At 41.0% G+C, this 13520-nt stretch overlaps 1 protein-coding gene across 2 annotated transcripts in view; it reads left to right on the forward strand.

Moving 5' to 3' along the window:
- The window catches only part of LOC109041352 (transcription factor hamlet), a 128079-nt gene that overhangs the window by 90163 nt on the left and 24396 nt on the right, over window positions 1-13520 (forward strand). For both annotated transcript variants that reach the window (XM_019057694.2, XM_019057696.2), the window contains exons 3-4: window positions 5591-5716; window positions 6347-6467. In XM_019057694.2, coding sequence (XP_018913239.2) covers window positions 5591-5716; window positions 6347-6467 — 247 coding nt within the window. The remainder of the gene's footprint in view (window positions 1-5590; window positions 5717-6346; window positions 6468-13520) is intronic.

Raw genomic sequence — 13520 nt, forward strand, 5'->3', positions numbered from 1 at the left:
TGGATCGAGTCAATTAGAGATGTTGGATATGAAATTTTTGACTAATACTGCAAATTTTGATGTTTATTTCGTCACATTTTAAATTTCAAGGGGTTTTAGCTTTTAGCTGAAAATTTCACGAGGAAACCAATGGAACCACTTTTAGACCCTCAAAGTTTTATATAGACGGAGTTATAAGCGTTTAAAGTTTCCAAATTTTGGCCAACCTCTTTCATTGATTCGATCCACTGTGCGGCGTGGGATAGGACTGCCAAATTTTCTACTCACATATGGAACCGTCCCTGGGGAGTTCGAAAACGCCACTGATTCGATTTTTCCAAAATTGAAGTTAGGTACCGTTTGGCTCTGGGTACCTAAATAATTTTGGATAATTTGAGCTCGTGGGTTGGCTGCCCTTTTGGGCCCTAAAAGCTCCATAACCCGATCGAACCTGACTCTCAAAATTACCTACATGCGCGTACTCTCTCCATCCAGCACTCTGGGAATTTGTGGAACCTTTACATTGCGGAAGCCTCAACTGATCAGACAGATAACGAATAACCACAGAAAAAATAAAATACTAGAATGATACTGATTTACCGAATAATTATTAAACGAGCGTAATAATCTTTTAAATCATTGGGCAGGGAACCAAATCTCGGCTGCGAATGCACCAAAAATCCTGAATCGGTGACATCGTGCGGAGATAATGGTCCAATAGCCGTGGCATGAGGATTGAGGATCCATCCCCACCCTCTGTGTTTGTCCCCACAATTTACGCTTCAGGACAACACACGCGCACAAAGAAATATCGCTCTCAAACTCATCACAGACCAACACCTCTCCTCCTTGGTTGTTGCCAGTTTTCAAACTGAGATGCTCGTTCCTTTCTTTGAAATGGTAACAATTCTATTCCTTGTAAACTAACAATAAGTATCGCCGAGGAGCTGTAACTTAACGAAGAGACCACTCAAGAACAGCAGGATTGGCAAACTTTGGACATGGAAATGACCCTATCAACAAGGAGGAAGAGGAGGAAGAATAAACAGAGATGGAAGAATAAAAAGGGGGAAGGAGCAAGGAAAAAGCGAAGAAGGGAAATTCTTCTCCTTTTGCCTTTATTCAGGATCGGGAGACGAATGAGGAGGAGGAGAAGAAGGGGGAAAAGAAGAAGAAGTATAATAAAAAGATTTACAAGAAGAAGAATAAGAAGTAGTAGTAGAAAAAGAAGTAAAAGAAAGCGATTTATAATAAGAAAAAGAAGAAGAAGAAGAAGTAGAAGAAAATGTTTATAAGAAGAAGAAGTAGAAGAAAATGTTTATAAGAAGAAGAAGTAGAAGAAAATGTTTATAAGAAAAAGAAGTAGAAGAAAATGTTTATAAGAAGGAGAAGTAGAAGAAAATGTTTATAAGAAAAAGAAGGAAAAACCGGAAAAAGGAAGGAAAAGACAAAAAAGTAACTAATTCTCTTATCTGTTCTTCTCTTTCTTTTCTTCCTCTTTTTCCTTCTTTCTTCCTGTTTTCCTTCTTCTTTCTCCTTTTCCTCCTCTTTCTCCTTTTCGTTTTTTTTCTCCTTTTCTTATTCTCTCTCATCTTCTTCCGCTTTTTTCTCTTCTTCTTCCTATTTTTCTCCCTCTTTTACCTATTTTTCCTACTTTTTTTCTCGGGTTTTCCTCTTGGGTTTCTTTTTTCTCCATGTCTTCTTTTCTCTCCTCGTATTTTTATCCAAAAAACGAAGACCGGTCGGGCTAACGTGAATCGAGTCCAAATGTAATTACACCCTCTCTTAGGTACAAACACGGAGCCTGGAGGCTACGCTTCCGTTCGGAAATAAGCAAGCAATCAGGAGTTGTTTTCGCAAGAATAACAGGGACGCGTGCTCACGTGCTGCTCTTACGATGCGTCGGCTAATTCACTCCGCGGATCGGCGGATCGGGGCCGGAGTACGTTCAACAATGTGACGGCGGCAATCTGTCTAGCAATGAGAGATGATAAATTAACGTCCCTGTCGGCAGGGATGGCGCAGGGCGCAGCGCCCAACTCGAAATGGGTCTCGCTCGCTGCGTCGAGGGACCCTGCCACGGCCCGGCCCCGGCTCCAGCGCGTGCCGATGCTCAGCCCCGCAGGCCTCCATTCCAGCCCCTCAATTTCTCCCACGTATATTATGGAGCGGTATGGACTCGATCGACATGAATCCATCGACGAACGAAACCTTAAACCGATTCAAATGATTATATCACAATCGTGAATACATCGACAAATTCGAGAAAAAATCGGCCAATCTATGAATCGATCGACTAATCCATAAATCAGTTGAGAAATCCGTGATTAGATTGACAATCCCGTGAATCGATCAAGGAGCCCCATGAGTCGATCAACAACGTCGTAAGTAGATTGAGGTTTTTCGATCCAGTCGATAGAGTCGCTGTCTATTGGTTCACATTTTTATTTTTTGATCGATAAATGTCGATCGCATCTACGCTGGGACTTTAATGAACTGACAATCTAAATCATTGTCGATCGAGTCACTGCCGATCGTTTCACGTTTTTCTTTTTTAATCGATTCATATTTCACGGTTAGCATTTGGATAAAATCTGAGCCTTTTTTTAAACATAATTGTTAAAAAAAACACTCTTTCAACTCTAAACAACGCCAAAAACAACGGAAGAACAGTACGAAGTTTGGTCCGAACCCAACATGCAACTATTTTAACTCTTCGGTAGGTCGGGTTGCATACGCTAGATTTTGCGGGCGAAATCTGAGATGAGTTCATTGCCTACGCTCGCTCGCGAGATACAGCTCTCGCCTATTTAAAACAAAATTTGATGTGAATACTAGATTTTTAAAATGGATAGTGCATCCTCTCTAAAAAATCGAAATTTAAAAGTTAAAAAGATACAAATAAGAAAAATAACTTATAGAGTGGGTTAGAAAGAGGAAGAGAAATGGAGAGAGAGAAAGTAAGAACATTTATTTATAAAATAAAATAAATTATTTGCAACTGCACGGACTGAGGAAATAATAATACTCTCATATTCCTTACCGCGCTATGTTTTGAATCGACATCAAAGGTAAGAAAGACATTAATTAATAATGAATTAAATGACGCACTCAGGCTGAGAACGACATGCTCTTTTCTCGGTTGAGATATTCTGGGATTCAAACCACTCTCAGCTAACAACCACCTTTTGAAAATATCCCCAGCGAATTCCCGTCTAAACCGTATTATCACGAATAAATTGACGGAGTGAAAAAAGTGAATAAATATTTATGTATCTACGTTTACGGCGAGGGATCCCTTTCAACTTTATGGAAACAACTTGAAAGATACCTGAAGTGCGCGGTTAGTAGTTGGCAGCGAGGGATCGAGCAGGGGAATTCAGGATAAAAGTGACTGAAGAATCTCTACTCCAAGCTCAATGGGTGGAGATATTCTCGTTACTCTTCAGTCTCCCTCACCCCCAACTTTCAGAAAGAGTGGGAGGGAGGGGGGCGTTGGTTTCAGTCTCCTCTGCCATTTGCCTCTCCCGTTTTGTCCAGCTTTCTCTTCATGTCTCTCCTGTCTTTACTCCTTTCCACTCCAGGCAACCCCTACTAGTTTTGATTCTCGCCCAGCGACTCCATTTTCCTTGCTTACCCTTCCTTCTTCATTTTCCGTTTCAGCGTCTTTCAGACTGCCGTTATATCCGAACGTTTCCCAGTCCTAGGCTCTACATTTTCAGCACTCAGCTGATAGCTGAAGCTTTTTGCTTTCATCCCGTTACCGGCGCACAAGAATACTTTTGTGCTGCAGTGATTCAATGCCTCACCATTTCAATAATAGGATAACGAAAGTGCCTCACGGTTTGAGAGAAGATAAACTATCGTATAACTGTTTACCGTCTATGGATGGTACAAAAAATGACTTTTAAAAAATTCATCTCGCTGAAAGTAGTGTAATTTTTTAAAAAACTGTCATTGAGGAAGCCGCAAAATCTGATCATAACCATTTTTTCCCTAGGAAAATAGCCGGGCAATTTCTGTAAAATTTTGCCGCGTTTTGCTTGTTATCAGGAGTAAAATTAGCGGCATTTTGTAAGTAAAATTTGTGATTAGAGATTTCATACTTCCATCGAAATGTATCCATAACTTTTCTCCGGGAAACTCCTCTCGAAAAAGAGGAAATAACCACAGACATGTACAAGTCTGGTCTTCATAAACTTTTGTAGTACATGTTTACATGCTACACTGAGAAAAAGGCAGGGCTTATAAATCGCAATTAGTGGTTCATATGGAACACCATTAATAGTTGTATATGAACTAATGATTATCGGCCTGTGAACCATACTGTGGTAGCACATATCATGGTATGGTATGGTATATATACCATAACTAAGGTATATGTACTTGCCTTCACTTCTATTACTGGTGTTCCATTTGAACCACTAATTGGTTTATAAGCCATAGATTTTTCTCCGTGAATTTCCTCCATTCTTTTTCCCTCCTCCTCTTATTTTGTATTTCCCTTTTTTCCTGTGGGGGGAGGGGGGCTGAAGACAGCCCCCTCCCCCCCTTTTGGCCCTTTTCCTAGGATCAGCCCTTTTTTTGGTCAAGGCAATTACGGAAAGTGAATCGACCTCTGTCCCAAGCTTAATGAGTCATCCTTCAGATGTAATTTAATTTCCCTTCTCATCAGCATCTCCCAAAAAATCCCTCTCGAGGTTATTAGACGTCAGGAGGGGTTTTCCTCAATTTGGAATTGTAACTCGTGACAGCCGCTCGAAGCGGCCCGAACTTAAGCGGGAGGAGTGTTTTGTTTCGATACAGCGAATAAGCAGAGGTATACATTACTACGGAGAAATCACAGCGTAATGGAACGAAATGGTAGGTTGATGAGAAGGAGGTCCTTGGATCCCTTCAAACCCCCCTCCGCTCCCCTCCACCTCCGGGGTCCTCCATGACGTCCTGTGAAGGAGGTTCGTTACTTGTGTCACAAAGACCACACATCTATCTTATCCCCCTGTAATTACCCGAACACCCTATCATCAATTACTCCCATCAGAGGCTCTCATTTTTTCTCCTTACTTCTCCCCCCCCCCCCCCCCTCTCCCACTCCGACGCATTTACTCTGATTTGCCTAACCTAACTTAACTTACTGTTCCTCAGCCCTGACTGTTTCACTTTCTCTCAACAAAGGGACGCGGAAGGGATGCCGAGCTCGCGCTACCACACCGTGACATTTTCGTCGACTCGAATTAATGCTTTCCTCTCTTTATTCCTTCCTCGGATCCATTTCGAGTTCAGCTAGAACAAAAGCATGAAAAGGAAGAGAGACATAAAAGATTACCGCAAAACTTAGCTTTCACAAAGCTTGCCGGAAAAAGAGACACATGAAATGAATGGTTTAATGTATTCACTCAATTAGTAATTAATTGAATTATTCGGAATGAACCAAACTGTCTGCATTGCGCATTTCCTTAACCACGGACTTTCTACATGCCTAAAGGGTCTTAAAATAAGATACTGCAAGTTAGTTTCCGTTAAAACAATTTTTACGGATCACAAAAATTGATGAACAGTTGATAACTAATTACATAAGTTTAATATTTTTGTATTGTATAATTTTTTGTAGGTGCGAGCAGCCGGCAGGAAAGGATTCTTGGATGCTACCATAGGCTCACTCACCTGGATGAAGTACGTTAGAAGCTCAGATGACGAGAAAGAGCAGAATGTCCGGGTACACTTTTTTCAGGGCAAGGTAACTATTTAACACTGCTATCAGACGTTTTCTTATTATATTGCTACGCGGTGGAGGAAATTAATTCAGTTTTAGCTAGTATCATAAAATGAACGGAATCGAAATTATTTCTTCTGGACAAAATTGAGATAATTTCCTCGTGGTTTCATTTATCAGACAGCACAGATTTCATGTCAAATCCACGCTTTGAACACAAATTAACCTAAGCGTGCGGATATTATTTTGTTAGTTTTTCTTTGCGTTATATGCGCCAAAGCTGTGCGTTACGTTGACCAAATCCTTGGGATTGGGTTGAAAATTTGCAGCCTCTTACAAGATTAGGCGCAAACCGCCAGCAGCATCAAATCTGGTTCGTAATGGTGAAAGTTCAATCTGCTAGCCATACTCGTAAGTTGTGACCTCTGATTGGTAAAGAAAAATACAGGAGTGCATTAGTTCAGCAGGAAAATTTCTTCATTCCTAGACGTCTCAGAGTACTTACAGTTTCGGTCGATTGAATAAAAAATGTTATCAATTAACCAAGTCCTTTGCGTTGATCGGACCGAAAAAAAGTAACTGAAACTTACCATAAACACGCACATGTTTAACTGAACACTCTTGGTGAAATATATATTACTTGTATTTTTGCAGATATACTTCAAGATAGAGCAAGATTTAGATAGAGGACACGAATTGGTGATGGGCCCAAGGCATCCTTTACATTTTGACCTTTGTGGCAATTTGACCGAAAATCGTTATGATCGGGAATCAAGTAAGCTAATTATTTCGTTTTTTATCTATAAAGAAAGGAAAGTCCTCGTTTCTAGGACGGGCAGACTTTATTTTTTTCATGGCGGCCCACGGAGAAAAGAGTCTTAGATTAAAAACTTTAAAATGAGGTGTTGCGTGGAGTGTAGAAGAGGATTTTATGAATACATCGGTGCAAAAATAATAAAAAAGTCAAAAAGGTTTGATCCCCTACACTTGTCAAAATTGTTCAGTTACGATGCACATTTAATTCTTTAACTTTCTCCAAAATGAACTCAATAGATCGCAACTTATTCGTCAAGATCTGAAGTTCACCTTTGTTCATGAACCATTCTGGCGTGCCCGGCAAAAATGCTGTTTGAACCTTCAGACGTTGCAAAATGTCCTTCGATTAAATGCAAATCTATTTGGAAACTTGTTCTTCTGTAAATGCTTTTCATCCTATTTTTGAGACAATTTTGTTCGCAATTTGATCTAAAATATCTGGAAATTTTATGTAGAGACATGCTCTGAGATTTTTCATCAGGACTAACTAAGTTTGGTCGCCGAGGCGTCAGCTAAGTTTGGCAACATTTGAATGTTCTTACGGGGTTCTAGCCTAGCGAAACGACACGCCTCGGGGAACTTGTTTCGTCCTTGCCTCCCGCTCTCAAAGTAGTATCCGTGCGCCGTGCCACGCCCACGCCTGCGGTCACGACAACGGGTTGGTATCCTCTCTATTTGAAGGCGAATTTTAACCGGTTTCATATTGATCAACCAACCGACCATTAGATTCTCGGTTTTCACTATACTCCCAGAGGAAACAAAGTCTCCAAGGGAAGAACCAATTCTAATGACAGAATTCGCATCATAGCGAATTTTCCTTTCCGGATAGCCTTACCGTCAGTTCGCGGGTCCTCATCATTAAAAATAATTCCTTTTATGTTGGCAAGTTTATAGGATGTATAGATTTTTCATTGTTCCGCTGTGCTTAGATAAATTTTTAATGATCAGCTCGCCGTTTTTTCATACTTCTAGAGAGATAGTTAATTTTACTCTCTCTTTTATGTAGAAAAGTTTGGTTATAATGAAGAACTCCTTTGGAAAAAGGACCTATGAGGCCTGCAGTGCTCCTAAGATGGGGCAATTTTTCAGAGCATTTGCAAGAGATGAAATTCATTTATAGCCGACTTACTGTTGACGTACATTAGGGAAGACAAATTCAGAGGAGACTCACGGAAGAATTATTGGCACAAATTTTGGAAAAATTATTAGTAGTTTAGGAATTGCGTTTTACAATCTCAGCAGCATTGGAAATCTTCTTCGCCTTTTCATCGAAGAGGTCCTAAATTTATGTTTCCACCATATTATTATTTTTTTTTTTTTTATCGTCAGCCATTTAAATTAAAATCCACGGTAATCTAATAAATGTTTCGAAGGAAGATTGAGAGGCGTGCGTTTTACACAACTATTTGTAGAAATATTATGAAGCAGATTGTTCCGAGACATTTATCCATCCTGATCACCGTGAAATATTTATTCCGTCCGCTGGATAAGGTTTCATAGAACAATATCGACGATAAAACTCCCAAACCTCGTATCTCGGTTCGCGACGTTGCAGACTTCCTCCCTTACTTTATTTTTTGGATGACAAACCACTCAACGTCAATTCCAAAAAACCTCCATGGTTCTTCTTTCTTAGGCGAAGAAATTTCTGTGAAAACTTAAAGGAACAGTGTTGGTTATTTCTTCATCAAAAAAATGAAAAGGGAGCGGGGATTGTTAAGTTGAGATACGTGTATTGAAGTTTCGCCGTCGATATACTCATATGTTTAGGTAAAACGACTTATTACCCGAGGAACGAACGGAATCATTGGAATATAAGAGTCGGACTTTTAAACTACACCGACTTGAGGAGAGCGTTAGATAAGTTTCGGGGTGGTGAGGAGGGATCGGGGAGAACTGAGAAATGACAGTTGATAATTAGGAAAGCTCAGATGTTAGTAACGACTCCGCGACGATGACGTCACAAATCAGAGCCACCGGCGTGGCAGGGACGGAGCGGGACCTAATTGAAACAATTAGAACACTTAAATATTCTTATCACTCGCGGGGCGGGCCATAAACATGTCTGTTTTTACGGCTTGAAGACTCGAGGTCCCGGATCGGCGCGGCGTCGAATTAAAGGCGAATGCAAATCTCGCAGTTATTTTCCAACTCCTCCAGCATCGCCTCCGCCTTCACGTCCCGCCATCCCGTTTTCCGTTTGTCCCCGTTTCCACTCGCTATCCCGGTCCCTTCGGAAACTTTTCGTCTTTTTAATTATACGCCTCCCCTGTCCCTGTCTTCTCGCAAAGGCCTTTCCTGCTCGCGCCCGGGCATCCAGCCTCAGCCTGACGCGCCGCATCAAGCTCGGCCGTTCTTGAGTGGCCACACCCGCCCTCTCTGTTATTCGCTCTGATAATTAGTCTCGAATCGTTGAGCCATACTCGTTTACTCTACAGTGGGCCGATAATTGGAATTTATCGACAAAGCTATAGATAAAGAAGGTAAAAGGTATATGAAGGGATCGTAATGGTGGAAACGGGTGGTTGCAATGGAAAAAGGAGGTAGGTATGTAACAGACTAACAAACGGCAACCCACAAGTGACCCTATAGTTAGTCCATCAATTTCTCCTTTAGTCTATAGGAACCACCCACCTCAATCAATAGGATCGCTCCGTACTCCCTTTGTCTTCTTTGTCTATCAATTTCAACAATCAGCCCGCAGATTCTATTTCGAGGGATAAGGAACAATACGGCCTAACTGGCAACTTTGGCGAAAATGAGTTAGCGGCTTTGCTGCATTCTACAGTGTAAAATACTTAAGCTGGTATTTTTAGTTTTTTTCCAATACTGCTTCGAGAGTGCTATAATGACGCTGTAATGGAAAAAATTGCAAATCTAACCTCAAAATTACAAAAATGGCAACACTTTTTTTTTCTGTCCTGCAAAATCTTCTGTTTTGCAGATAGGCGGTATTTTCCCTTAGCTATCGAGTCATCTTAATGCATTAGCCTTTTCGGGCTTGGTGCAGGTCAATCATAGCAAAATCACTGAAATCACGACTTTGGCAGTTTAGCCCAGCCAGCTTTAACTGTTACTCGCCTTACTTTGTAACGGTACGCAATTGTTGAAGCGAAATATTCCTCCTTTCGGCACTCCTCTTTAAGTATACTCATTGTTGCAAAGAAGATTCTTTTAAAGGCAATCGAAACTGTGACGAAACTGGGAAGAAAGTCTCGATGACATTTCTGTCGCGAGAAAATATTGTTTTAATTGTTCGATCCAAGTGGAAATTTGTTTTGCCAGGACTCCCTCGCCGACTCGGCCGAAAAGAATATCGATCGAGGTGAACAAATGAGGAATAAGGAGGACGGGGTAGGGAATATCAGGAAAGAACTAATTTTAATTTTATCTTCATAGCCGAGCCCCGTGCCTAACCTCTCGACTCACTTTTTTATCGCTTTGAAAACAAGAAAGCGTTGTCGGGGTCGACGCCCATAAAACTATCAGTAACAAATGTAGCCGGGGTGGCGCGGGTGTCTTGCCTGGGTTTTCTTTCCCCTCCCGTTATTCTCGAGCCCCCGCCCCACCATATTAGTAATTATTTCCAACTTTCTACATCTTTCGAATGAAAAAGAAACGCTTTGAGGAGTTATGAGTGACTCGTTTCCTGAGCACCACCCCATTTTCGTTCTCTCCGATTCCTCGACTTTTATTTATTAATTTATTAAATGGTTTACATCTCTCGTGCTTTCCCGTTGTCATATATTTTGTCTGACGAAGCGGCTTTGGAACTTTTCCCGACCCTCGCCAATTTTGGCCGGGAAACTCACGCTTGGACCGTTTACTCGGAGCTGTATTTCTCTTTCTTCATTCCCGAGTTTATCCCTTGAATCCGCTAGTTTGTTGGCCGACTGTTCGATAGCTTTGGCTTTCTTTCAGGAGTGCAGAAAGTTCTCATCTACGCAACCAGGTGGCCAGCCTAATCGTGTGAAAAGAGGGAACCTCCGTGAGGACGGGTGAAAATGGGGAAATAATTTCAAATGTTTCTCGAAATGTTTTAAAGTTGGAAAAGTCCATTTTTTGAAGGAAAATGGCTCATTTCTTTTTCTTCCTGCTTCTCTTTTTTAGTGAAAAGACAAAATTACTCGGAATTTACACAAAAAATAACCTTTTACCAAACGCTAAGAAGTTGCTTTAACGCAATGTCAGTTTGCCTTCAATTTTTAGTGTAGGCACCACGAGTTCTACCGTTACCGAACAGTAGTATGTCCGTTAATGTCACGCTTATTTGGATCATACACCAAAAAATATATTTTATCCGAACGCGGAGACCATAACTTAAACGCATTGACAGTTCGCCTTCAATTTACAGCGTAGGCAACGCGAGCTCCCACGTGGTCGAATAGTGGTATCCTCGTGAATTGGGACTGTCACTCGGTACATGCACAAAAATAGCATTTTACGCAACCTTTTACCATTGATAACTTTACTAACGAACTGATAAAGTTACCAGTTTTGTAGTAAAAATACCAATACTGGTGGTCTATGGTGTGACCACCTGGTCACTGGTGGTCTATCTATTGAGTTCATATGGGACGCCACTCCTATAAAATGTTTCACCATAGTTTATCTCATTACGGAACAGATCCATGTTTGATCTGAAGCAATCATTGTATACGCCCTTCCGATTTTACACTTTCGATGATCAAAGGGCGAAACCACGTATCTTCATTGCGGAACTTTTAAAATTTCCGCTCCCATTTTATTTTTTCGCGGAGAAGTAAGCCAACTTATTAGTCTGAAATTCATATACTGAGCGTTTCGCTAACAGAGAGAAACGTTTTCACTAGTTTTCGCCAGAAAAATTAAAGTATGACGAAAGTTCTGCAACGTCGCAGAGGGAGATACGTGGTTTCGCGCTTAGGCGATCAATTTGAGAGTCTACGCCCGAGTGTGAACAAACATATGCCACGCAACGATTTCAACAGGAGACGTGCCCATAAAACCGAGGAATTGGCGAGCGTGATCGCAGTGCATCTCAATTAGAGATCGCATTCAACTTAGACTCAGATTTAAAATAGATTATTATGAATCGAATTAATGCATCCGTTCCAAGTCCCCTTCCAATTCTACCGCCTAACCAGACCGTCAAAAATCCAATATTCAAACTGAAGGCTCAACGCTGCACAATGAAACCATCTCGCGCGGTCAATAGACATTGACGCCAAATTCACACAAAATTAATGATAATTATAATATCCTGAAGAGTAGTAGCTTCATATTTAGTACACCGAGTAAGTAACATTTGATCACTTTGTAGGTACACAGACCCATGCTTGGGGTAAATATTACTACACGTGTATGGATTACTATGTTCCTGAGGTCTCATGAGCAGATTACGAGGTTACTTTTTCTTTGCACACTGCAAGACCCAAATTTAAGATGATTTCGCTGAAAATTACGTGGTCGAATATCAAAAGCTAAACATTTACATACATACATTCCAGTCGCTTTACAGCGCGCTCGGGCGCTCTGCGACGCCTAATCGCCATCCTTGCCTATTGATCCAGATGTCATCTGGTAGATGGCATCTTGTGATTTCATCTTGAATGCCACCAATCCACGATTTTGCTGGGCGTCCCCTACGTCTTCTACCAGACGGAAAAATGTATCGGAAAAATTTATCGGAACACATTAATTCTTGAGTAAAACAGTTGAAATTAATACGCGGTTATCGACAAAGCGCACTGTGAATCACTGATCAAAATGCAGTGGGAAGTCATAAACAGCAAATCGTTAAAAAAAAATTCCCATGAAGAATTATTGCCTGTTACATCGTTCATATATTTAAAATAGAAAAAAAAATTATAAGAATAGGTGTGGTGACCTTGTCGTCCTGGCGCCTGGCGGATAACTTGTTCTTTTTCGGTGTATGCGTTGGATAAGAAATTCCCTATATTCCGCGCAAAAGCGAAAAAGGGCAAGTTATTCAAAATGGGTAGCCGGTTAGGAATTATTTCATTTCTATTATCCTCTTGAACAAATCTACCTCACGGGATTATTTCAAGTTAGTCTCTTTGGAACTATTACTTTTTGGAGGATGCAGCCTTTTTAAAACGTCCACATTTCTTTACTAGCTCGTTCAATTGTTTGGACACCTAGCGTTTATGGAAAACTTGTTTAATCATATCTCTGAATAAATCAAAATCCTGCAAATCTGTCACAATAGAGCATTTTCCTCACAAATGTGAGTCCCGTTTCTAAGGAAAGAAAACGTGGTTCTTCGAATGGAAAGAAACCCTGCGTTCAAAGTAACTATCTGCAAACCTCTACTAAATAAAGACTGAGGAGGAAACTTATAAATAGTGGAATTGTTGAGCACAGTCTGGCAAACGGGAGGGATTCAGATGCGACTGTAATTTAATTCGCCGCATTTCCGCTATCAGTCGCAGGGCTACGAAAAAAAGGTCAAAAGTCGAAACGGGCTAATAGAGATGTTATCTGTGTTTGTGGGGGAAGGTTGCGGCGAGAGGGGTGAGCGGGAGAGAGGGATGAGGTTCTTTTCTCGCCGTCAGGGAGTGACAATGGATCGCGAACACAAAGACAGAGTCAATACCAAGGGTAAAACAACTTTATCATTAATAGCAGTAATAATATTAATATAAATACGTATGTGTGACTGTATTATCCGAAATATGGGTTCGCATCGATGAAAAGCGGATCGCTTTACAGCTTTGGCCTTTGTTCAACCGCATTACACATCACACCCGGCTCAGCTTTTGGGGGAGGAGGGATGCCCATTTTTCGTTCCTCTCCTCTAATTTTTGTCTGTGGCTCAAATTGTTTTCCCCCGACGTTTAATTCCCTCCATTAACGCCTACGAATAAAATGATTAATCGTTTTCAAGACTTGTACTTTGTCGTTTATGTTGGGTGCTAAGGGTTGTTGCTGCGAAGAGACGATGCAAATGAAGATGAAGACTCACGTTCATTATTTTGCATGTTCTAACTAATTTGGTTGATCGAGAGCT

This window comes from Bemisia tabaci, chromosome 1, assembly GCF_918797505.1.
Source record: "Bemisia tabaci chromosome 1, PGI_BMITA_v3".
Taxonomy (NCBI): Eukaryota; Metazoa; Arthropoda; class Insecta; order Hemiptera; family Aleyrodidae; genus Bemisia; species Bemisia tabaci.